This window comes from Mytilus galloprovincialis, chromosome 4 (assembly GCF_965363235.1).
Source record: "Mytilus galloprovincialis chromosome 4, xbMytGall1.hap1.1, whole genome shotgun sequence".
Classification (NCBI taxonomy): Eukaryota; Metazoa; Mollusca; class Bivalvia; order Mytilida; family Mytilidae; genus Mytilus; species Mytilus galloprovincialis.
This window is the reverse complement of record NC_134841.1, coordinates 66,986,882-67,012,662: the sequence shown is the minus strand read 5'-3', so window position 1 is coordinate 67,012,662 and position 25,781 is coordinate 66,986,882. Positions and strand designations below refer to the sequence as shown.

General features: G+C 33.1%; 1 protein-coding gene and 1 long non-coding RNA gene across 2 annotated transcripts; both read right to left on the bottom strand.

The window, feature by feature from the left end:
- Positions 1–1,508: 1,508 nt before the first annotated feature.
- LOC143072765 (mesenchyme-specific cell surface glycoprotein-like) lies at positions 1,509–19,751 on the bottom strand. The gene is made up of 11 exons (XM_076247857.1): positions 19,620–19,751; positions 17,836–18,014; positions 15,341–15,592; positions 13,925–14,111; positions 10,188–10,332; positions 9,508–9,622; positions 7,775–7,957; positions 5,256–5,324; positions 3,393–3,634; positions 2,192–2,400; positions 1,509–1,770 (listed from the first exon to the last, which is right to left on the bottom strand). Exons 2-11 carry the CDS (start codon positions 18,008–18,010, stop codon positions 1,665–1,667), a joined length of 1,683 nt encoding a protein of 560 aa, XP_076103972.1. The 5' UTR covers positions 18,011–18,014; positions 19,620–19,751; the 3' UTR covers positions 1,509–1,664.
- A 4,198-nt stretch (positions 19,752–23,949) lies between these two features.
- On the bottom strand, positions 23,950–25,375 carry LOC143072764 (uncharacterized). The gene is made up of 3 exons (XR_012977295.1): positions 25,313–25,375; positions 24,756–24,909; positions 23,950–24,179 (listed from the first exon to the last, which is right to left on the bottom strand). It is a non-coding gene; the product is annotated as an uncharacterized LOC143072764 (long non-coding RNA).
- Between the last annotated feature and the right edge of the window lie 406 nt (positions 25,376–25,781).

The window sequence follows — 25,781 nt, the reverse complement described above, 5'->3', positions numbered from 1 at the left end:
ACGCTATAACTCCAAGAAATTTTTATCTAGCTCAAGCGTGTGCTAAGCGTATACCTGAACGCTACACGCATGTAAAACATACGCTATAAGCGCATTGAAAACGCTACAGATAAGTTTAAGACACTTTAAGGGCACGTTAAATACGCTTCAAGATTGTTCGACTCTATCTAAAACGTACGTGGGTATGCTTGTAACAAACACCCCATAATTCAACGTCATTGACATACCGGAAGCACGGATTTTCGTCCCAGATACGACCAGGACACGTCTCTAATAGAACCTTTCTTTTCTTCGTAGCGTGTATCCCATATACGTTATAAATTAGACAAACGCCAGACATACGCCAACATACGTTACTTGAACTCCCTGTAAACGCTTAGGTACGCTTATCGTACGTCCAATACACGCTTAAAGCTTGTTGTGCACACACTACAGATATGGTTGAGAAGTTGAATGTATCCAAAATTACTACCGTATTGGCAGCGTACATGATTCTTTTGCCACGCCCGGCGTAGGTCGGTGCTTTACGCTAATGTGTGATGGCGGTATAAGATCAAGGTAGCTATGAAGTCAAACAAGTACACATGTTGAAGAGCATTGAGGATCCAAAATTACAAAAAGTTGTGCCAAATACGTCTAAGGTAATCTATTCCTGGTACGAAAATCCTTTAAAAGCGAATAAAACTACTAATTTTAAAACGATAAAAGGTTCTTTCTTTACTAGCATGTCGTGCATTACTGTTGACTTTGATGTAATCTTGAAAGTACCATTTACATTAAGAGTTATTGAAGATTTCTTTTCCTCTCATAAATATTACAACGTCCGTTCTATTCTGTTATGATAATCCATGGGGGACATGCACTTATATCACATCTTCTTATTTTTATATATTGAAAGTGTGTGGTAGAACAGATAAAGATAAACCATACTTTTGAAAATGTTGTCCGTTGTCCCTGATTTCGTTATTAGATTTATTTTGTCTTCTGAATTCTGTTATATTAAATTATGGTTAATATCTGTAAAACCTTATTGAACATTCCAGGTTTATTATTCAGAACGCTAGATATGGGTGTCTTTTTAAAGCGTCGGCGCTTGATTCTTAGGATTCAGAAAATTAAAATTATTAAAAACTAAATGTTTAAAAAAAAAAAAAAAAAATTGTACCAAAATCGGTTATGGCAGTATATGCACATGTTATGAACAGTAAAGGTTGAGATAATTGCTGCATTGAAGATATACTATCAGCACGAAGGTATTTTACTACTACCCCAGTGATGCATTTTAGTGCATACTATAAAAACCTTATAGACGAAACGTCCACCAGCAGCGTTATCGGCATAGTGATTAGGAAGAGTCATTTATCAAAGACACAAGGTTCATACTTCACACGCCCGACACACGTTTCGTTTTGATATGACTCCTTAATCGAACCAAAGGCCAAATTAGTTACAAGTTGATTAAACATGTAGAAAACAGAAGCACATCTACGCCTCTAATAGAAAAAAACTTACTGTTTCATATGATTTTAATATTTCATTAAACAGTAGATACAAAAAATGACTGCATCAAAGAAATTTAATGTCATCACAAGAGCGTATCTTTCCAGTACTAAATTGAATTCAACTGAGATGAGATTTGTAGAACCAAAAATTATTATTTTAATTTATTTCCGTAAAAAGCTAACTTCATATACTCCAAGGGAACCAGTCGCTGAGCCAATTGCCCAAACCAATACTCTGCCGTTAGGCGAAACATCTGCGTTTATGATTCTGAATAAATAAAAATATAATCTTATTTCAACATCATTAATAACAGTAAATGTTTCAGTGTGAAGCTCTCTTTAGCAGCAATACAATTTAACATTAAACAAGTGCAGCATAACTAAAATAATTTCAAAGTGGCTCTATGTAATTTATCTTTATTAAAGATACAGGTAGATGTGCTTAGGTATTTTTTGTTCTTTTGATTCACAAATTGTCTAGATTCGGCACGATTTAAAGCTTAACATGAAGTATGGGCAATTGTAAATTACCAACAATTATACGTTGACCTGTGGATGTCTTGATTATTTTTCTGTTGTTTTTTTGTGTTCTTTACTCGTTTATAAACTATCAATATAAACGGTACAAAATCACCCAAAACAACGTTGATGGTAAAATAAATAAGATAAAAAAATATATATATAAATACCCGATGTCTGTTATAATGGCATCACCAGCTTGATTAGCGGTATATAAGGAGTTCCAAGTTTGAGTATTTTGCCCTTCTCTGTGTACACTTTGGTGTCTAGGTACTAATAAATCGTCACTGTAAAGATGTAAAGCACCTGTTCTTGTACCAATTACTATTAAAGGAGTAGTGCCACTCATTCCTACAGCTAATGCGGTTGGTTCTGGACCCTGAAAATTGTTTAAAGACCTATTTCATTGTGTAGGAATATAGCAAAAATAAAAATAAAATCTGGGTGCGTCAGAAGGACAAGTGCAAAACCATGAATAAGTCTCAGTCAGTGGTGTCACAATGAAGAACATATTGTCGTTACGGTAATGTATACATGATAATCATGATAATGAGGGAGGACTTCAACTTCTCTACATGGAAGCATTGGTGTAATAGCTCACTTATATACAGTCATCCTCTGTTAAGATTTGATTTGTTTATATAAGATTTAAAATAATTCATTATGGTCAAGAATGTCCTATTATGCTTAGTCTTTAGATTTCTATGTTGTGTCATGTGCACTATTATTTGTCTGTTTTTCTTTTTTTCATTTTTAGCCATGGCGTTGTCAGTTTGTTTTCGATCTATGAGTTTGACTGTCCCTCTGGTATCTTTTGCCCCTCTTTTATGGTAAACTTTACACGGTATAATTTACCTAATTGATCAAAAACATGCCCTCAACACTCAACACAGCATAACAAGTGATGCAAAGTTGATGCAAACTTCTTAAATCTTATTGTTCAGACTCGTTATATTAACTGTCACTAGATTTCATTAGTAGTCTTCTGCCTTTCACGTAATCCGTGGAAATTTGCCGTACTGCTTTTACTCTGCGTTCTGACTAAACCAATAGCACATTCTGTGAATTGAATGATTGTTAGAGTTACCACCACGTTCAGCAATATTTTCAATATCATCGTAACGGTCATTGTTTTTTTTTATGGTGGAAGCAGAGTACCCAAAGACTTTGGCAGGATAATTTGCAATCCTTTTCAGTTAAGATCGAAGTCGAACGCACCTTCCACCAAACGGGGTCGGAAGTCTCAACCTTAGTGTTGATAAACTACTTTATCAAATCAACCACACATACCAGAATTGGATTCCAAGAGTTGTCAACGATGAGGGGAATGATGCATCTATTACAACTATAATTTATTTTTTATCAACTTACATGATCGTCTGATCTTAGGTCTCTCTGTTGGATTGGTGACTGATTTCCGTTACTGCACTCTCCATTGAAGGTATTTGGATACATTTCATTTTCTTTTGTTTCAAGTTCATCTGCGGTATCATATGCTAATGACATTGTTTGTACTTGCCACAATGACGCGCTTCGTGCTCCATAAGCAGTAACATCCTTAATTCTTTGTGAGATAGGATCCCTCCCGTCTGATTCTCGGACAAGTAAACGACCTGCACAAATAAAATTATCTTTTTATAGTCATTTTCGTCATTTGTTTTTGCTGAATGTTTTGAAATAAGGGATCAAGATGATCTGGTATCAATGAGTCTAAAGAATCGAAGAAAGTTATCTATCCATTTTCTGTTTTATAAATTCACTTGGCTTTCCTTCTTATTGTACAAAACATATGAAAAAGATACTTATTTGATTATTTCGAAGAGTGCTTGTGTTTTTTTAATTCGAAAATAAATTGAAAACGTCATAGGATAAGAGAAAATAATCAAAACACAAACAATTGTTTACGAAACAAACATAGAAAAAAAACACTGAACAACAAGAACCCCATCAAAAAACGGAGTTATCACAGGTGCTCCGGACGAATAAGCGGATCAAACTCCACTTGCGGCACCCGTTCTGTTGCTAATTTATGTTCAAACCCGCTGATCAGTCTGATTCAGTACGTCAAATTCGGAGAAGAAGAAGATGGGATTGTGGTTACGACAATTGGAACGATCCGTCGTCATCTGTAAAACGTATATTCCATAAAGGTCAATCAAATCGTAATGGTACTCATAAAAGTTCCGAATGGTTGATTTCAATCACTTGAAACACTTGTTTTTATAGCATCCTGGTTAGTAGCAACCCTCTACCAATGAAATCAGGAAGCAAATGCAAACCCTTGAATATCGTATCAACTGAGAGATATATACTCCAGATACAGGCGCTGATGGAATGTTGCTACACAAAAATGGAAAGTTCACTAGAAAGCTGAAATAATCTCTTTTGTCGTGAAGTTTTCTTTTTAAGTTCGATGAAATGATATTTATAATAATAGTATCAACAGGCCAGTAGTCAGTTCTTCTGTATTGACATTGAATAATCCTTGATATGGTCATACTTATAAATTAACTGTTTACAAAACTTTGAAATTTAGAAATACTAAAGCTTTTCTACATCAGGAATATATTACGTTTGCTGTATTTGGCAACACTTTTAGGGATTTGTGGTCCCCAATACTCTACTACTGTTCTTTATTTGGCCTTTTTATCTTATTTCGATCGAGAGTCACTGATGAGTCTTTTGTAGATGAAACGCGCGTCTGGCACAAATACACAATTTGAATCATGGTATATATGATGCGAATATCATTTGAACACGAATATAAGGATCTGCTAACTAGTGGGTATTTATCACAAAAGATACAAATTTCTCTATGAAACATAAGATCGTATATGTCTTAATTTATTTATTTCTTAATGAGAGGTTTAAAAAGAATAAATAAATAAAAATGTTTTTAATCAATTATGCTTATCAACGTATTACAGGGCCAGTATAAATGATGAATACTGCAAACTCGTTAATTAATAAACCTCGCAATAATTTCTAAATTTAGAATAACCTTTTATGATCTGTATTAACAAATCACATGATTAAGGGACTTTTGAAATATAACATGATAATTTAATGATGGGTTGTTGATTTTGTACCCAAGAGTTAAAAAACATTAATTAAAACATGACAATTCTATTTTTGAATAACGGAGTCATTTTGCTAGTAATTCATTATATCGATAACGGCATCAAGCAATATATCGATAAAAGGGATATAAACTAATGGAAAGAAGTGACCTACCAAGTTGTTGATTGGAATTCACAGCTGTGGTTAACGTTGCTGGCCACGTGGCTGTATCGAAGTCGCCGTCTAAAATTAGAAAAAAAGTAACCATTTGAATTGCTACAAATAGCTCATAAATCTTCAAGTTGGCCGTTCAATAATTAATTGTTGCAAGGAATTATTTATTCATATTCAGATGTAAAGCTAATATACTAGATTAATGAATTGTGTGGATTTAATTTTTTGTCGAGCCTGCAACTTTTGTTGCAGAAAGCTCGACATAGGGATAGTGATCCGGCGGCGGCGGCGGCTACGGCGGCGGCGGCTACGGCGGCGGTGTTAGCTCACTTCTTAAAAGCTTTATATTTCAGAAGGTGGAAGACCTGGATGCTTCATACTTTGTATATAGATGCTTCATGTTACGAAGTTTCCGTCAGTCACATGTCCAATGTCCTTGACCTCATTTTCATGGTTCAGTGACCACTTGAAAAAAAAGTTAAAATTTTTTGTAATGTTGAATTCTCTCTTATTATAAGTAATAGGATAACTATATTTGGTATGTGCGTACCTTGCAAGGTCCTCATGTCTGTCAGACAGTTTTCACTTGACCTCGACCTCATTTCATGGATCAGTGATCAAGGTTAAGTTTTGGTGGTCAAGTCCATATCTCAGATACTATAAGCAATAGGGCTAGTATATTCGGTGTATGGAAGGACTGTAAGGTGTACATGTCCAACTGGCAGGTGTCATCTGACCTTGACCTCATTTTCATGGTTCAGTGGTTATAGTTAAATTTTTGTGTTTTGGTCTGTTTTTCTCATACTATATGCAATAGGTATACTATATTTGTTGTATGGAATGATGGTAAGGTGTACATGTCTAGCGGGCAGATGTCATGTGACCTTGACCTCATTTTCATGGTTCAGCGGTCAAAGTTAAGTTTTTGAGTTTTGGTCTTTTTATCTAATACTGTATGCCATAGGTCAACTATATTTGGTGTATGGAAATATTTTATGATCTTTATGTCAGTCGTGCAGGTTTTATTTGACCGTGACCTCATTTTCACGGTTCATTGCACAGTGTTAAGTTTTTGTGTTTTGGTCTATTTTTCTTAAACTATAAGTAATGGGTCAACTATATATGTTGTATAGAAGCATTGTTAGCTGTACATGTCTGCCTGGCATGGTTCATCTGACCTTGACCTCATTTTCAAGGTTCATTGGTCTTTGTTTAGTTATCTTGGTTAATGTTAAGTTTATGAGACAGTTGTAATAAAACTAAGCTTTATACTTAGGACTATCAACATAATATCAATGATTAGTATAGAAGGCGAGACATTTCAGCGTGTGCACTCTTGTTAAGAAATCAGTAATTATTTTTGTTATATCAAACAAATAGTTCATGATGTTGAGCATCATTTCACTTTCGGTCAGGTTTATATTCATGGTTTTGTGATTATGACACAGTTTTTCTTTTTTTGTGAAAGTTTTTTTTATTGTGTATTCATTATATTCGTGGTTAACTATTTAGATGTATTGACAAAAAAATGTATGTTTTTGGGTATTTGATTAAATGGTCTGCATACATGCCTACAGACATTTATATTCCACTGAACATTTTAACCGTAAATATTTGAAAATTTGCACTCTCTCTCAACTGCATTCAAATATAGCTGACAGATGGTAGTCAATTGATATTATTATACTTCACGGTAAAATGCCATATTTTGATTGGCTAAGACGAGGGTGTGAATTTACTCTATCACATGGCTGAGCGGATGACAATTTGTTTGAATGTTACCCTCTCGGCTAGACCAATCAAAAGTCGATAATTTAAAGGACAATGAATTGAATTTACATCAAGTTATTAAAGACAATGCTTCAAGTTCTACGTTTTGGCTCAGTTTCTATCATCTGACTTTCAAATAAAACAAATAAAACATCTTAGACTGCACTCGTTCTATTTTTTTCTTTAAAACCTATAAATCTTTATGTGTTATGCTTATTGCTGATATTTTATTCCATACGCAAACGCATTCGTTCACCATCGATTGGTTTCAATAGGTGATGTACATTTCATTGTGATGTATATTTCTCCGCCAGGTATGAGGCCTTTTTATAGGGTGATTTCCCCCAAAATTTAAATCAAATAAATAACAATAGCACAATAACAACAATTGAAAATATTTTTTTTACTATATAGCCGAGCTTTTTTTCCCGTTTAGGGCCGAATCTTTATATCGTTGATATGTCAAGTCAATGCACGATTATTGTCTATTTACTTCACTTCTGTTGATTTTTCTAATACCCGTAACGTTGTTAAGTACGTGACTACATAGAAAATACTTTTAAATAAATTTCATCTATAAAAGACAATAATGATAGGACATTCAGTATAATAAATTAAATAACACATAGCTGAGAGGGTGATAGAGCAGATTGGTACCCCTCGAAAAAGCATTGTCAACATTGGTTTCGCTGAATATCTTATATTATTATTAAAATCTTTCATTAATTCTTATAATAAAATAAACATACCAAGGGATATTTGTCTTGCTCTTTTGGACTCATCAAACGAATTTGTCAATCCATCAGCAGCTGCATATCTTTTTATAACTCCTTGATTTGCTGATACTATATACTCCTGACCATTTAAAATAGCAGTTGCAATATCTGTTGGCTGGTACATCGCATAAATGGGATAATGATTAAGATTTGCTCCTACATCAGTCAAGACATTAAAATTAATTGATTGCAGCCCAATCATGCACTATGGCTAGAGGTATAGGGGAGGGTTGAGATCTCATAAACATGTTTAACCCCGCTGTATTTTTGCGCCTGTCCCAAGTCAGGAGCCTCTGGCCTTTGTTAGTCTTGTATGATTTTTAATTTTAGTTTATTGTGTACAATTTGGAGTTTAGTATGCCGTTCATTATCGCTGAACTAGTATATATATTTGTTTAGGGGTCAGGTGAAGGACGCCTCCGGATGAGGGAATTTCTCGCTGCATTGAATACCTATTGGTGACCTTCTGCTGTTGTCTGTTCTATGGTCGAGTTGTTGTCTCTTTGACACATTCCCATTTCCTTTCTCAATTTTACTATGAGCGGCATAAGCAGTCAATTTAATGTTCTCCGATTTTACCCACAATATCATATTTGATTTATAACATAAACTTAATTCGTATATCTCTCAAAATTACAAAAAACACCAAAAGAAACAATAAGCAATGCATGAAAAAGAATGTATTATCAATTTGTGCATATTTTAGACTAGATCTCATCTAATAATTTTAAATTGAGATGACCTCCGAGGACTGCCGTGGATCCTGGATTCTGACATAAACCTAATCAATGTAGAAATGTAGTCAGAAAAGCATGTATAGTGACAGTTTTTCTAGGTTTGTTTGATTTCATGTTTAAGGATATAAATATATGTAATTCATCGTTTTAACTGTAGCATAATGATAATTTCTTGGCCGGACTAGCACCAAAATGGTAATTTCTGGTATCTCTCTATTTTCACTATTCAATATTGACATTCTTTTCATGACCGTGCCGCGTGACCGCATGCTTGAGCCATAACAATAAATGTTAAAGTTAAGGTTGCTTGAATACAGATTCAAAAGAATTAAATTATAAACTTGCAAGTCAATAATACCTGAACGATATTTTTCAGTTTATTTCGACGAAATTGAATCAACTGATAGCTTATGTTTGAGACAAAAGCATTATATTTAAGTTTTGTATAATTTGTACCTTATTTTCGATAAAAAATTGTTTCTATATGAAACCAAATCCAGTGAATACAAGAAAATCAAAAATTCACGTCGTCAATAAATGCAAACGAAAAACAGGATTTGTTGAAGCAGGTGCACAGCTCCCATGTCTCATCCGAAGATCAAGAGATTCAAACAACAACTTGCAAAAAATTGTAAAAGGTCGTCTTATTTGGACAGGAACTATATGTGGTGTGATTTAACCAGCGATTTAACGCGCACAATCCTCGTCGTTTTAAATATTTATATGTAGGAAAAATCAAGATACAAAAACTTTGAAAAAGATGCAGCACCTCATTTAATCTTTGATGACCCCCCTTTTTTCACTCATAAACTGTAGGTGTAATTAGTCGTTTTCTGGAGTTGTTGCAATGTTTTTTTACCTAGTGCAAAATAGACAAACCGTTCATACTATATTTGATTCTGCAATGTTACTTTAAAAATGCGAACATACATCAATGTTATTTTTTTACAACAAGAAACATCATCATACCTCCATCTTGATCGCTTGTGTCAGTTCTGAAAAGCGTCCAGTTCTTCAAACCTAATCCGAAAATTTCATTCACTGAATATGCGTTGATATCAATTCTAGCAATAGCATTATTTTCCTAAATACAATAAATAAAAACAATATTTAAACTGGTTTGTTATCATTGGCCTATTTTTGTCTCGTTTCATGCGTTCAATCGCAGGAAAACCAAGAAAGATTACTCGGAGACATCAAAATATTAATATAAGCCTTTATTTTCTGTGGTAATGAACGATTAAAGTCGTTTCAAATTAATGTTATGAACCAAGCTTAAATGTATTCATGAATTTTTTTCTTGTGACATGGAATAAAATATAGTATTAACCAATCAGAATCTATCATTTCAAACTGAAGTATACTAAACAAGAATATATTTCATGTTTTGTGTGTCATTAGTTTCATACTAAATTGGAGATTTTTTATATATTTTTGTCGCTATCGCTTGATAAAATACTTAAAAACATGAAGATCGGATTCATTTTAACATAACTATATCGATTTATGAAGAAGGAAATCATTACAAACATAGTTTTTGTAATTCTTCACACTTGAACGTTACCACCAACTCTCTGGGGGAAGCTATCAAGAAGATATAGATTTGACTTACTGAATACTGACAAAACATTTTTAAGTTATACACTCACCGGAAGTGAAACATAAGCAAACCGTTGGTCCATGCTTATAGTAACCTGGTCAGGCTCCAGATCATCCCACATATTGTTGACGATACCAGCAGTATGGTCTCCCCTATATACCCACCTCACACCCTGTGCCTGATACGCGGCTTCTCTATATTGGCGAAATAGAAGTTCATAAATAAATACATATATATCAATATCTTTAAACTTCTTAAATTTTGTGACAATATAGTACCCCAACGATGACCATACATTATGAGAACAATTGATTTAATAGGCGATATGTATTTTGTTCTACAAATTAAAATGAATGGATATGCATAAAGTATTTAATTTCTGCTGAAAGTTTAAGCGACTAACTATCAATATATTAACATTGTGTATACACCTATTTGGTGTACTGTTCGGGCACATGCGAGTGATCTCCCGTTTAACAGAGAAATTCTTATCTAGAAATATACTCAAATAATTTGTCCTATCGTCTGTTAAAAATGCAGTACATATGTACATATGTCTTACAATTTTGAAATTTAAGTTATTTATAAGAAATGTAAATTCTCAAAACACCTTTATGACATACAACATTTTGGCGAGAGCCGTAAAATGAGACTAACCAAATAAATATTTGATGCGTCTAAACAATTTTTCAGGATTTATCTGCATTATGATGGCTTAAACCCCAAAACTGCAGCCAATTATTAATAAAAAATAAATTTGATAAGCTCTGTGACCAAAAGAGACGGAAAAACTATAATAAAACCCCATATAAGGTGAACGTTCCCTGGTGAGTTGTTTTCGTTAGTCGCTAAAGATTTCTTATTTATACACTTTACAGTTAAGAAATGGTATGTTATAAATCATATCAGTACCGAAGCACTTACCACTTGCTGTTGACCAATAAACGGTCTACCAATAATTATATGAATATTTTACTGGCAAATGAAAGTCATTTTATATTTTATACATTGTGGGTGTCAAGAGATGCCGATTCTCTTAATCTGAAATCTTGTAGCTAGTCCGAGATTACTCTGACGTTCTACGGCTGTTTTGCCAGACAAGCTGGGGCCGTGGGACGTCAGAGCTCGTCCCATATTAAAAAGTGGATATTTGCCCACCCAAAATAGATGCGCTGCTTCGTCCGACGCTTCTGGTGCCGATTGAGGGCCTTGGAATTATATAAATCGGGCATCAATCTGTTCATTTTTCATTTATCTCTTCATTTATGTAAGTTTGACCTACCTGCCAACCTTTATTTTTCCATATTTTAACAGTTTTCACAGAGACCCATCGATTTCTGCATTTCAAAGATTATCACGTGACCACGAGAAAACAGTGCAAATGACCATAATGTAACACCTCGTTCATTTACGATGCAAGTTATCTAAATGTCCGAGAGCTTCCGAATGTCATCGTGGTCGGAGCTAAATGCTCAATACCGATCTCCTGTAAAGGAGGTGAAAAGTCGTGGTTGGCTTCTAAATGTTAAACATCGATCTCCTATAAAGGAGGTGAAAAAATATAAATATTTGCATATTTGAGTCTCGAGGCCACGAACTCTCTCGTAACTTGACGTCCATTTGAAAGTGAAAGTCAAAATGCAGAAATCGATGGGTCTCTCGGACTAGTAACAGCTTGTGAATTATATAATGTATATTACATACATATTAATACCTAATGGGAAAATGTATGAGCTTCAAACGGATGTGTCAACAGGTTATCGTTCCATGCTATGCATGCACTACCCAAAATGGGTGTCCTTATTCAGTTAAATAAACATATGTGGAAGATGCCCTGAAGACATTAAAAAATCATAAGTCGAAGACAAACCGATAACGACGTGTCAAAATAACAGCAGAAGACCAAAAGCAAATCTACAAAACAGTTAATAAAAAACTAAAGACAGAGCAGCACAAACACTAAAAAAAAAGCGGTTATGAACTCAGATAAAACAGAAAAGCGAGCATATCTTGCAACTCATGTTGAAACCGTTGTTTTGCTAATGCACGTACAAATTAGGCGAAAGGTTCCATTTGGTGATGTCACAATCGAAGAAAGAAGGACATGATTTTTTGTTGGGAGCATATCTCTGTTTATTCGTGACAAAGAAATACTATAACGATCACCCATCTCGTATTGTTGTTTGTACAATTTTCGATTGAATGTCACAATCGGGAATAGGATAAAAACCGTACAATTACAGATCATACGATGTTAACTATACTTGTTATATGAATAGAACACCAACTGCTAATTTTCAGTTTTCGTTATATCATTTTGACTCTTTCGCTCTATTCTTTTAAAGGGGCGGTAGCTACGAGATATATAAACGTGTTTTTGTTCAATCTTTAATGGAAGTGAAAAAGTGAAATAATAATTCGCGTTTAGCAGCCAGTCTGTTTCAATTTTGTGAAAATAAGCTAAGAAACATTGATGATGAATTATTTACTTGCAAGTGAATATTTCGACCTCATTGAATACGTAATCATGGGAAATTCAATTTAGCTCCTTAGGTAGAGGTGGATTACGAATGCATTGTTTGTGTAAAGTTATTTAAAAGAAAAGAATGTCAACAATGAAAATGAAACGAAGGTAAATCATTTGATTGGATGATTCGATCCACAAAAAAATCATTCGTAGACAGATAAAAACGATGATTGACACATGTTCTTAATCTATACAATAAAAAAAAAAAAAAAAAAAAAAAAAAAAAAAAAAACAGACCAAGAAAATTCCTATTGCACGCTTTCGATATATATATTTATTTCTTTAATTATGTTTATATCGTTGATATGGTCATCGGAGGTCGTCGGAGGTCAACTCGATAGTTAATAGATGGCGTTAAGACTAAGATACACACAAAACGAAGCTACATATATTGAGTCCATGCCCTGTAAATGGTTTATTTTAGACTTTTTATAATTTGGAGAAATGTTTTACATTGTTATAAATCAAATATGAGAATTTGAGAAAAAAAGAACCGGTGAACACGATTTTGAAAGCTAGTGCTCCTTTAAATAAACTATGGCGTTTTTTTTTTTTTTTTTTTTTTTTTTTTTATACAATTTCATTTCTATTTCATAGCAAATACCGTTTCTTTTGTCTGTGGTTAATTTTCGCTTTGTTCGCAGCAAATTGGGAAAAACAGTATATTGTGATGATTGACAGATACCAAAAAATGTGCATAGTTTATTACAAATTTCATTTTTATAAGAATTTAATTAAATTGGCTAATCATACTTGTCAAACCGTTTGACAACACAGTAGTTGGTGACATGTTCAGAAATGTTAATTAATGATGATCTAAAGTTATTAGAACCCCACATTTTCCGTTTAATGCAAAATATATAAAAATAAATCATATTTACACGGATATTTGAATAAATATGATTTTACATGTTCTGTTATACTATCACAATAAAATTATAAAAAAAAAATATTTTGAGCTTGCCCCAATGCAAGTAATTTAATTTGTCTTGAATGTTCCTTATATACTATGTGTTTTATGTATTTTATAGTACAAGTATTAAGTTATCAAAGGTACCAGGCTAATATACTGATTTGGGAATGTGTCAAGGAGACAATAACTCGACCAAAGAGCAGAAAACAGCTGAATGGCACAATGAGACTTCAATACAGCGAGAAAATCCCACACGTGCCTCAGCTGTCCCCTTAACAAATACATGTACTAGTTCAGTGATAATGGACGTCATATTAAACTCCAAAATATATAAAAAGAAATCTACCTATTTTCTAGGAAAGATTGGAAATTAATGTTGACATGTGCTGGAGATCCAAGGTCATTCCTTAGCAAAATAGACACAGAGCCTGGTGGATCTATGAATGACTCATCGAGTCCACCCCGACCTTCATTCGCAATGATAAGCTTCTGACAGTCAGTAGTAAATGCCATTCCTTTTGGGTCAACGCCAACTAAAATTAAAAATAAATATGAATTAGAATATAAGGCTTAATCAAATGCCAAAATCTAAAGCACAAACAAACCAAACGAATAAAAACAAGTGTCATATTCCTGACTTGGTACAGGGATTTTCTTTTGTAGAAAGAAGTCATTTGAGGCTTGATCTTTTCCAAGATTCAGAGATGATAAAAATCCCTTTCTCAAAGAATAAGTACGTATCTTGAAATACCTCACTAAATCATTAACAGATGCTCCGACAGATCCTAGGTCAAGCTAGTCAAATGTATCGTCTTAGAATCGTTTCGCATCAAGACTTTAATCGAATTAATTGAGAGAGGAATTGTATAAGCTGATTTAAAAATATATTTTGACTTATTTGTCAAACCATAACAGAGCTTTGAATGATTCGAAAAAGTATTAACAAAAACATAAAGATACAAGGTATATTGAAAAAAAAAGAAAACTCTATAAAACCTTGTGATAAAGCTTGCTTAACATTGCATTTGACTGTTGTGTGACCGTCACTATAATGGTAAGAGTTTCACTGTTTTCAATTGCTCGTGTTGTCATTCAAAAGACAACATTGAGTTAATTGAAATCCAGGGATCAATTTAATTCATTGAATTGTTAAATCATAATTGAATCAAACTTTTTTTAAGGTACAAGTGAGAAGCTTCTCACTATAAAACCAGGTTCAATCTACCATTTTCTACACTTAAAAATGCCTTTACCAAGTCAGGAATATGACAGTTGTTGTCCAGTCGTTTGCTGTGTTTATCATTTGATTTTGCCATATGATTAGGGTCTTTCCTCGGAGTTGAGTATTTTTGTGATTTTACTTTTGACTCGTTTAAAAGTCCTACAGATCACAATAAAATTTGGTCAATTAATCTAATTTAACTGTAGTGATGAATTCAATCCATCGTAACAATCGAAGTTATTTAACTTTCTTATATGATACAGAAAGAAACTGAGTTGTATGAAACTTAAGAGTTCAATTGATTGAAAGTTTATTAGAAATATCATATACTTTAACTGACTAGTTTGGATAACTTGATGATGTGCTACTTTTTCTAGAACAAATTGACTAAACTAATCTATGACTAACTAGGATTAACAGAAGATCAATTGAACTGGATTGACAATTACCTAGTGTATATGATAGAAACAACCTTGGTAGCCTATTCTGTAATATTTCCCCATAATCTGCCCTGTGTAATATAACGTATTGTCAGCTTACCAGGTTCAACTCCAACACTCACTAACTGTGTATTACCACGTCTAAATGTGGTAAACATAATCACGTATCCTTCTTTAGTAGGCACTGGAGAGTCTAAGCTTACTGCAACGGTGTCACCGCAAACTTGAACATCATTAGCTCGACCATATAAGGATGGATCAATTGAATGTGTGAGTAGAATAGATGGAGCCGCTGGGTTGAACATATCAACAATATGAAGAAGGCGTGGTCGATTTATTGCGAGTTGAGCACCTGAAATAAAATAACAAAAGAACTTTTTTAAGCTGTTCATTTTAAACTACTGTAAATTCAGAAATTATTGCGATGTTTTTATTATTGCGAAAAATGCATCAGGGTTATTATTGCAATAATTTAAAATCAAATTTTATTTTTTTTTATATTGAATTAAACAGGATTTTACTCAATATCGTAAAAAAAAAAAAAAAAAACGCATTTTAGTCTAAAATGACAAAACCGCAATAATAAATGCACGCAATAATTTCTGAATTTACAGTAGTTAGAGCGATCTAAATTAAGGTCATCGTAGTTCACCGATGTACAAATCTAATAAATTGAAAACAAATCAAGGTAACAAAAAACACTGAAGGATAACCACAAAAAGCAACGAGACCTGCGTCGACAGGGTAAGGGTCTTATGATATACATCCATCACCAGCCATGTAATTATATATTCATTTAAAATGTAATAATCTGGAATAGAGCACGGTCAGAAAAACTACAGAATAGACTATTCAGATATCTAAAGATCTGCCCATTGAATGTCGACTTAACAGTAGAAAGAATGGGGATAAAATGTTTAGAAATATGTAAAGAAGAATATTTTGACAATCTAGTTTTACGTCGTTCTCTATAAGGCTTTTGTGAAGTTTCGGTTTCTTAAGGTTATAGTCATTACTCTTCGTAATGAAAATACCATAAAAGAGAAAAACAAATTTGATTTTTCAAAAATCTCCTCCACCAGGAAAGATGTATCCTCCACCAGGAAAGATGTATCCTCCACCAGTAAAGATGTAATGGTATATGTTGGATTCCTAGTTTTGCTGTGAATTTCGAGTTCTTTAACAACACATTTTTTTTATCATAATTTGTGCAAATAAACCAATATCTTTGTTATGATAGATCAAAAAATTTGTTGTAGGGACCCGATAAAAAGTAAAATATCAAAATATCAACTCCAACGAAAATTCAAAGCGGAAAGTGCTTTGTTCTTTAAAGCACACATAACCGCACGTTTTGTAAAAGTGTGAAGCACCCTTGTGCTGAATGCACGTCGTAGATTTGGAATACACATCAGAATAATCTAGGCCGATACGCGTTTTCAAAATGAAAGATGTGTGCAATTGTTAAATTTTTCTCTAATTTTTCAATAAATGAATATTTTTCTTTATGTTAAATTTTGGACAATTTGCTGGTCAATGTTTGATATGTATGTGTTCAGAATTTCTAAACTCTGAATCAACCAACACAAAACACAAATATAATCATAGTAACTGATTGACTGATTATTGTTTGCTTATTTCATGCATATATCGGTCGAAAGTTTATTATAGAATTAATCCAATAGAAAGGTTTTTTAAAGATAAGTCGATCGAAAAAGAGTAGAGAAACTTTACAAAATAGAAAACTCAAATGAAGGATTTGTTAGGTAAGGGCAGAGTTTTGCTTTGAATCAGTTCTCAAAGGACCATTTAAAATTTGTTCAAATGCATGCATATAATTAGACGTCATCCCAAAAAGAGGCAATTTAGTACAATGTCAACACTTCACCAAAACGTATTATTAGACTAAGAAAAACGACCGATGCCTATCATTAGTCTTGCAGACGGACTGTAGTATTCAGGGGGAAAAATGAACACAAATCCTTTTTGCCTTTGTGTGCATAATATTTTAAAGGATATTTGTGCAATAAGTTGATTTCGGCATATTGCAATGTTAACCCCCATATGAGAAAAACGTTACGGAAAAAAATGCCTGAGATATGTAAAATGTTATTGAAAGTCAAAGAAAAACAGAAAATACCTTGGTCAAAAAGAAAAAAAAAGACAATTAAACATTAAAATAAACATAAGGCAACGCTAGAGCCACTCATAACTGATGGAGAACCCAGGAGCTGCGGAAGGGAAATCAATTGCGGTTCCACCTGGAACCTGTCGTATTCCGCATGGCAAGTTGACAATCGGTGATAATTGGCGTTCAGATTTAGTACGATCACGAAAAAGAGACGGGTTTGTAATTAAGACCGCGGTAATATATATTACCTTCCGGCTACCCAAAACTTTTGATTGCGTTTGTAAATATTGCGAAGTGTTGACTTTAGCTTTACAATTGCAAAAAATCCCGGAAACCATGAGAGAAAAACTGACGCTCTGGAATTTTGTATCTGCTGGGAAACATATATTCCAAACGCAGTCGGTGCTGGAATGCTTGAGGTCTATAATAGAATAATTCATAGTACAATTGCAGTAACAACTTACCTAATACGTAAAGTATTCTTTCCTGTGGGTCATAAGATGCCTGGTGAGCAGCATTGCTGAATAATGATGGTGTGCCTCCAGAAGTAGAAGGAAATGTTGTATAGCTTTGTCTTGTCAGTTGAAACTGGCATAAAGCTGTTGATATGCACAATCCAACTAGTAGAAGGATCTTCATTTTACTGTGAATTAAATAAAAATAATATAGACTAAGAACTATTTTGTGCTTTGACTTAATTAAATGTAGCAGTTAACATAAACTAAATGCTGTCTACTAAAAAGCTGCCTTTTGATATGGTAAAACCGAATCTAGAGTGTCAATGTAATACAGACAGACAGACAGACAGACATACATATAACACAAAAGTCAACATATCTGTCTATGTTAGCTTTGACATTTCAGTCATGTGATTGCTAGCAGGGTGATGCAGGGTGATGTAATACTTCTATCGTTCTGCTGTATGTCAAATGTATAAATTTTATCCGGTACCAAATATCTTCAAGTTGCTGAACACCAAAGGTCACTGAGGGATAGTGAAATAGTGAAACTCTCTAAAGTGCGGTGGACGTCTGGCTGTGGAGGATGCACTAGTCTGGTCAGAATGGGGACTTTTTATCTGATGTCTTTTGTAAAGAGAGTGTCATGCTCAACTTGCTACACTAGTTTGATTGGTCCGTAAGTGTCTTGTTTCAAGGCATAATTTCTGTCCCTCTTTTATATACAGTGTAGCTTCGTATTCCAGTGGCAGTCCAAAAATCCCCGTCCTGCACCACGGACCTATCTATTGTATTTATTGTTTTTTTCTCCTAAAAATGCATGAAATATTTGCCTCTAAATGATAAGCAACCAACAATCAATCAATCAATCGACTCCGAATTCCTCTAATGACAACTAGATTTTAGATTTATGGCAATATTCTAAATGATATTCACTGGAAAAGTGTAGATGTATCATGTTAGGGTTATATTCGATCTATGCTTATTAATTCTAAAAAAGCAAAAAAGGGAGAAAAAATGTGTAAAAATTTCGTTAATTTTTGCTGCAACTTTCAAGTTGTCTATTTGTACATTTCAAGGTGTATACCTGGATGTCTTGTTCGATGATTATGATAAGGTATCAATATATATTGTTTTGCTAGTGACGTCATTTAATACAAAATTTAGCACTGACATGAATTATTTGTACGATTCTCTAAACATGGTTTCATATATAAACAAGTCGAGGTAAAAAGAGAATGGTTAAGTGCTTAAATCGCACTGGTTTAACCCCAAACAATGTTAATGGTAATATACCCGTTCATTTCAGCGGCACAGATAATAAATTACTTTAAATTATATTGGTTTATAAAGTTTTAGTTTTGATGGCAGAGTTTACAATGCTCCACTAAAGATTCCTCAAAAAGTCTAGAGTTATGCCGTGCTAAATCAAAATGATATAGACAATACTTATCATGAATAGCAGGACTAACATTTTGTAAGCCTGACGCGCGTTGTGTCTTCTTAAGACTCACCAGTGTCGCTGGAATCAAATGCTTTTTTTAAGGCCACTAAAATACGAAGTTGAAGAGCATTGAGGAGCTTAATTTGCGGATCGTATTTTGATGTATTTTTGTTTTGCATTGTAAGGATGCTTTATAATTTACATATCTTTATTTTTGATATAAAAGAAACAATTGATAATGATAAAATTTGTGTATGTCAACTTGTCCTTTTTTAACATAAATGTGTCGAAATTTGGCCAATTGTCAACATCTGCTAATAGGAAATAATTGCTTGATGGGACTTACCTAGTCGCTTGTCTGTAAAACCGTGATACGTACTAACGGGGTGAGATCTATGTGTACATCTGTTGTGATTCCAACTTTTATCTTAAAATTGTGCGTGACGATCACGTAATACTTAACTTGATTATTTTGAACTATAGGAGGAAAACTTAAATAAACCAGAACAACAGATTCATTGTCACGTGATTTATGTAATGCCAAATTAACGTTTTTGTCCAAATTATGAATCAAACCAGGTTTCTAGTACACCAACTATAGTCAACATGGTCAAGTTGTATATCGGACGCGTGTTTCACTAGGTCGTTGATTAATTCAATACAAAGCCGGAATGAAAAATATATCTCTTGCATTTATTTGAAATAAAATGCAATTGGTATTGTATAATGTATTGACTTAAAAGCAAAAATATCATAATCGAAATGATATTGAGGGTTGCAGCAATCTCCATTATTTGATTTAATGGTCCAGAAAATTTTACTGTCATCCTACTATCAAAGAATAGCAAGGAACTATTTACTAGTTTAAGACTTTGTCGTTTATATACGACTGTCAAAAAGTAGCAACAATGTCTTGGTTGTTTATGTATTCATTCTTGTCTCATTTTTATTTTTCATTTTCATTTCTTTGTAATATACTTGAATTTTATATTCAGAGAACAAAGAATGTTTTAAAACCTTGATGCTAAAAAAATTGTCTAATGTTTCTCGTATTCTGGCAATGGCGTTTTTAAAGGTATAGATACATTGGAAATTAATCGAGGGCCTTCTCTGACGTTGGCTATTGGTATGTTAGATTACAGACGAAAGGTTTAAATATGTATCATTAATGGTATCATTTTTGTCTATACCTATATGTATGCAATGTACAAAGCCATATCTTTTCTGACTGTCAATGACGTCTTTACACTAAATCAATTGAATGTTGAATGGTGGCTGTGAACTAATTGATAATTGAGACTAATATACATAAAAAAAAAAACAAAAAAAAACCACTTTGTTGTTATTGGTGTTGAAGTAGTTGTCAGTAGTTGCAAGTACTCGCCGATCTGTACTTTGTGTCGTGTGTATTGTGGTTGATGTATCCATACCCTATCACATTCAGTTTGTGAGTTTGGTAAAAAGTAAATGTTTTCTTGATTTGTATTGATTTGTTTAATGGGTTAAGGCCTTTTCAACTGATTCCATAGTCTGTTGTTATGTTGTTGTTTCACCACTGCCCCGGCTGAAAAAGGTTGTTAGTGCCTTCAAAAATGATAAATTATGTCACATTCTTTATGAGACTATCCTAAGTCTTTAGTTCAGTGGCTGTTGGTGGTTCATACCTCTTTATTCGTTTGCCCTTATTTTTTGGTTTTAAATTAGGCCAGCAGTTTTCACAATTGAATTCATTTATATTCTTCGTGTCTAAAAGGCGTATTTAAGGCCGTAAGGTTAATACCTATAACATTCACTTCATTTGAAATTTAGAAACAAATAGAGTTTAGTGTTGAGATTGTGAAACGCTTGTCATTTATCTGTTTCAAATACAATGATTATCGATTTCATATTAAAACGTTGTACCCTAGACGCCTGTTTCTTCTACATAAACTAGTCAGTGCTGTTAGAGTTCAGAAACTAAAAAAAAAAAAACAAAAAAAAAAACCGAAAACAAGAAAAATTCCAAGTTGTATCAAACATTCCGAAAGGTTTTTTACAAATGTAGATTTGGTTATATTTTTATCGGATAGAAAATCCTTAGAATTCTAGTAGATCTGATATATTCAAACTTTTGTTCATACTATATTTATATTTGTCTAGATGTTTGTGACCATATGAATGACCATCGATGTCAACATACAAGTAATGACTATTGGGCCGGTGATACATTTTGTACCCTATCGAAGAACCTCCACCATAGGTGGCATCGACATATATAGAATCTCATCACTGGTTATATCCTTTGCTACATCGGAATGATTCTTTTAAAAAGAGTGCCTCAATGTGACTTTGCGATTGGAAAAAGCATTACAAGGACTTCGTCTTTTCCCTTTTCTCTGGGCATGTATTGATTTTGTTTCACGGATTGATATAGGGTAAAAGATAACCATTTAAATCATTTTTATAAAAATAAATTAACCAAATTTGAACAGACATTTCTTATGTAAAATATTGGTAGTGTCAACGATTTTTTTTAGGACAGGGGAATTTTAACAACATGATGACGATACCCTTGAATCGACGTTGTGTGATGTCGTTGATATTTGAGTCTTGATGATTCGAGACAAATATAAAAATTTTTACCGATTTTATGGACCTTCTATTTTTATGTCTACCTATTTTTGAAAGATTTCATTCGGTAATATTCCAGAAAAAATAGGTAAATGTCTTGTTTTTTTCAATTTTCATTCATAGTTTAACGAGCTTAATTTATATGCAAAATTATACCAAAATCTGTAACATATCCCATTTACTGTACATTAACCTTAACTAACGTTCATCAGATAATATAACCATGCATTAAAACATCGTTCCTTGTTTGAAAAAATAACAACACGCACAAGTAATTGTACTTTGTTAGAAGACCAGAAAACTTAGCTTGAAACCGTTTGTTTTGACTAGAACACGAAGGAACACGGAGGTAGACGTTCGCTATAGAAGAAAAGTAAAACACCAAAAATACCGAACTCCTAGAAAAATTCAAAACGGAAAGTTCGTAATCAACCATCAATATCTTCTTGTTGATAACACTAATAACATTTCTCCCATTTATAGTGTTCAGTCTTGTCCTATTGTTTCATTCTGGAAAATAGTTACATTTTCATTAAAAAAATACTAGTCAGGTGAACTTTAGATATGCCCTTTCATTCGAGGTGATTATTTCATTGCCGTTTATCTTTTCATTTCATAGTTTCATTTAGACGTATTGAAATACCATAAAATCATTATGACGCCACTAAACATAGCTATCATGACATGGTGTGGTAACCCATCGTAGATTGAACCTAAACACGAAACGCAGTCGTGACCTACTTATACAGTGTTATTCAAGGAAGAGGTTACGAGAATATCACAAGGCTAAGAAAATACAAATTATAGGAGGAACATTGTGCATTATTCCATAAAAACTGCAACACATTCAATCATAAAAAAATATTTTGGATGAAAGATATAAAAAGTATATAAAAAAAATATTGAACTCAAAGGAAAATTAAAAAAAATCTTCATGACTGGCAAAATCAAGCACTTTCAATCAAAGTGAACATTGACTGGCGTATTCCAGATTTGGTACAGGCATTTACAACTAGATTGGAAGGTTAAACCTGGTTTTATAGATAGCTCAATCTCCCACTTTTGTGACATTTGTTTTTAGTAGACAATGTACACATTCCTCAAAAGTAATATGTCTATTTAGTTGGTTTTCAAATATTTTGTCTTCGAGCATCAATGAAGAGACATTTATAGTCGAAACGCGATTTTGGTACAGTAAATTGAAATAACTCCTCTTATTATATGGGAGATGGGATGACATGTTGTTATTGTACGTCTTTTTTTTATTTCTTCCACTTTTTTTGTCAAGCTAACAACTCGGAATTGGATGAACAAATTGTAATGGAACCACAGCACAAGGTTAACCAATAGGTGTAGAATTGCAATCGCGGTATGAAAATTTAAAGATGGCTGTCAATGCCATGGAAAAAGAAGAATCACAAAAATACTGAACTTAGAGGAAACTATTTAAATGTGATATATATTGAAAAGTTCCAAAATGGCCGCCATTGTCATGGAAACAGGTTTAATACAGATCATAGCGGAAAATACATAAAAACTGCATTTTCTTATAGAATATTAAATCAAATCCGAAAAAACTGTTACCATGGTACCAGAAAAAAACCCCAAAAAATTTAAAATGCTCCAAACTCTTTCAATTTTTAAACAGTGTGTAATGGCATGTGGCCCGAGAATACAGTTATTTCGTAGTTCATTTCTTTCAGAAAATAAATTCAAATTAAAAAATCGCACCTGGTCAATCTCATAAATATTTTTGTCCATTGGGACAAATATTATCAAAATAAGAGAAACTTCTATCAGCTCTAACTCAAAATATTGACCATTCTGTGTTAAGGGGTCTAAAATTTAGTTAAGGAGCTTCAGACGTACTAATTTTTGATTTTTTTTTAAACTGGACATAATCACTACTTAACATAAAGATTCAGCACCCAATTTTTTAAAACATGTTATTTCATCCCTTTCTTAATATTTCATGCATTAAATTTCAAGAATAAAGTGTATAAAAAATTCAAGTTATACACTGTTCACACAAGGGATTATATTCGATAACTGATTGTGTCCTTGAATCATGTGTAGATGCACTGTTTGACTTTGGAATTTTCAGAATTGTTGTCGATACCCTGAACATAGTGAGGGATTTGGGGATGGGGGCGAGGTTGCCATCCTATTTGATCTTAATTTTCTTCTTTACCTAGATATCCTTAGAAACCAAAATAAAATAAGTTCTTGTTGTACCGCTATGTATTTGGTTAGAATACAAGATAATTTACTTCCGTCCAAATTAAACGTGCGTGCACTGAAAAATAAACAAAAGTAGATTTACTAGCTAAATCAACTGGTAACAGATAAATTCTAACAAGAACATCTGTTGATATATGTCTTTCGTTTTAAATTCTTTACCAAATAAACTTTAGTAGAACGGCTAGAAATAACATTGATAATAAGGTTCACTTAGTATGTACCATTATGTTTTTATTTGTTCACATGATGTTTCACCGTGAACAGTCTTAACAAAATTGACTATTCATATTTTGTCTTGGAAGGAAATTCATGTCATGCAAGTCTCTATGTCTTGTTTCTAGAAGGTTTGAGTTCTTATGTTTAAATAAATCGATTAATAATTGAATTCTTGATGTAATACGTCTTCTGTTTAGCTGGAAGTTGTTTGTCTATCATCTCATAGACATAATTACGGTCACTAACGTTTTTTCATGATTAATTCCTTAAAAATGGAAATTAGAATTTAATTATAAAAAACGACTGCAATGTTTTTCTGTCTATTTGAAATGACCTCAAAAATGTGGTTCACACTTATGAATAACTAAAATCACAAAAATACTGAACTCCGATAAAAATTCAAAACGGAAAGTACCTTATAAACTGCAAAATATCAAAAGCCCAAACACATTTAACGAATGGATAACAACTGTCATATTCCTGACTTGGTACAGACATCATTTTCATAGACAATGGTGGATGTAACACTGTACGCAGGTTCAGTATGCATCAGATGGTTGATGTTATTTCTATATAGACAGAAACAATATTACTGTAACAGTTATTCCTGACATACTCTCTAGGAACGTCAATAATAATGACGTTTTTGTTCTATGTATAGTAGTTTAATCTGGTATCTATGATGAGTTAATTCATATCATAGGTAGAGTAGGTACTGAGAGAGCAATCACAATTCACAAATGGAATGTTAGCAGACATCACCAATGCCAAAAGAACAAATGACGTTAGACCATTGATCGAAATTAAACAGGGTGTAAGTGAGATCTAACACGACAAATGCATGAGTCTGTCACAGTCATGAATTTCGTACGTGATTGTCACATAATGTTTTTCATGTTAGAAATCCTACCACATTTTTATATTTTCATAATGTTGAAAGGTCTGAGCTAAAAAAGTAGAAAAAGTAAATACCTGTACATGCGTTAACCACTATTGTAAGGTCATGTGTAAAATTCTGTTCGGAAATGAATCGATCACTTCTTATCATGAGCTAAGATTATTCTTCGAGATAAAACATAAAGTAACTGGGTATGTTCAAATTTCTATAATTTGATATACAGCTAATATAAATAGGTACATTTTGATTTCTAAAGTTGAAAAAAAATACCGATCTGATGCATGTATAAGAAGAAAGAGATGAATGGATAATATTTTAATCGAGACAGCATACCGCTAGAGTCTAACTGATGTGGATGTTTAGGAAAAATGCATAGCAAGATGCTTACCCTATCGACCAACCCTGGCTCGTTCATTTTGATTTAATGCGATTCCATCCGTTTTCTGAACTTGGTCGGATTTGTATCATCTTAATATATGAGTGTGGTTTGGTAAACAGTAGTAGAGCCTTCAACTGATTTTCTGATGAATTTTGTAACCCAGG

Bases quoted from the DNA above. Each gene is read 5' to 3' on its own strand.
- LOC143072765 (XM_076247857.1), bottom strand. From the start codon at position 18,010: ATGAAGATCCTTCTACTAGTTGGATTGTGCATATCAACAGCTTTATGC. The intron at 15,593-17,835 runs GTAAGTTGTTAC...ATTTTATTTCAG, and splicing joins AAGAATACTTTACGTATTAG to GTGCTCAACTCGCAATAAAT. The intron at 1,771-2,191 runs GTATTTATATAT...TTATTTATTCAG, and splicing joins GCCATTATAACAGACATCGG to AATCATAAACGCAGATGTTT.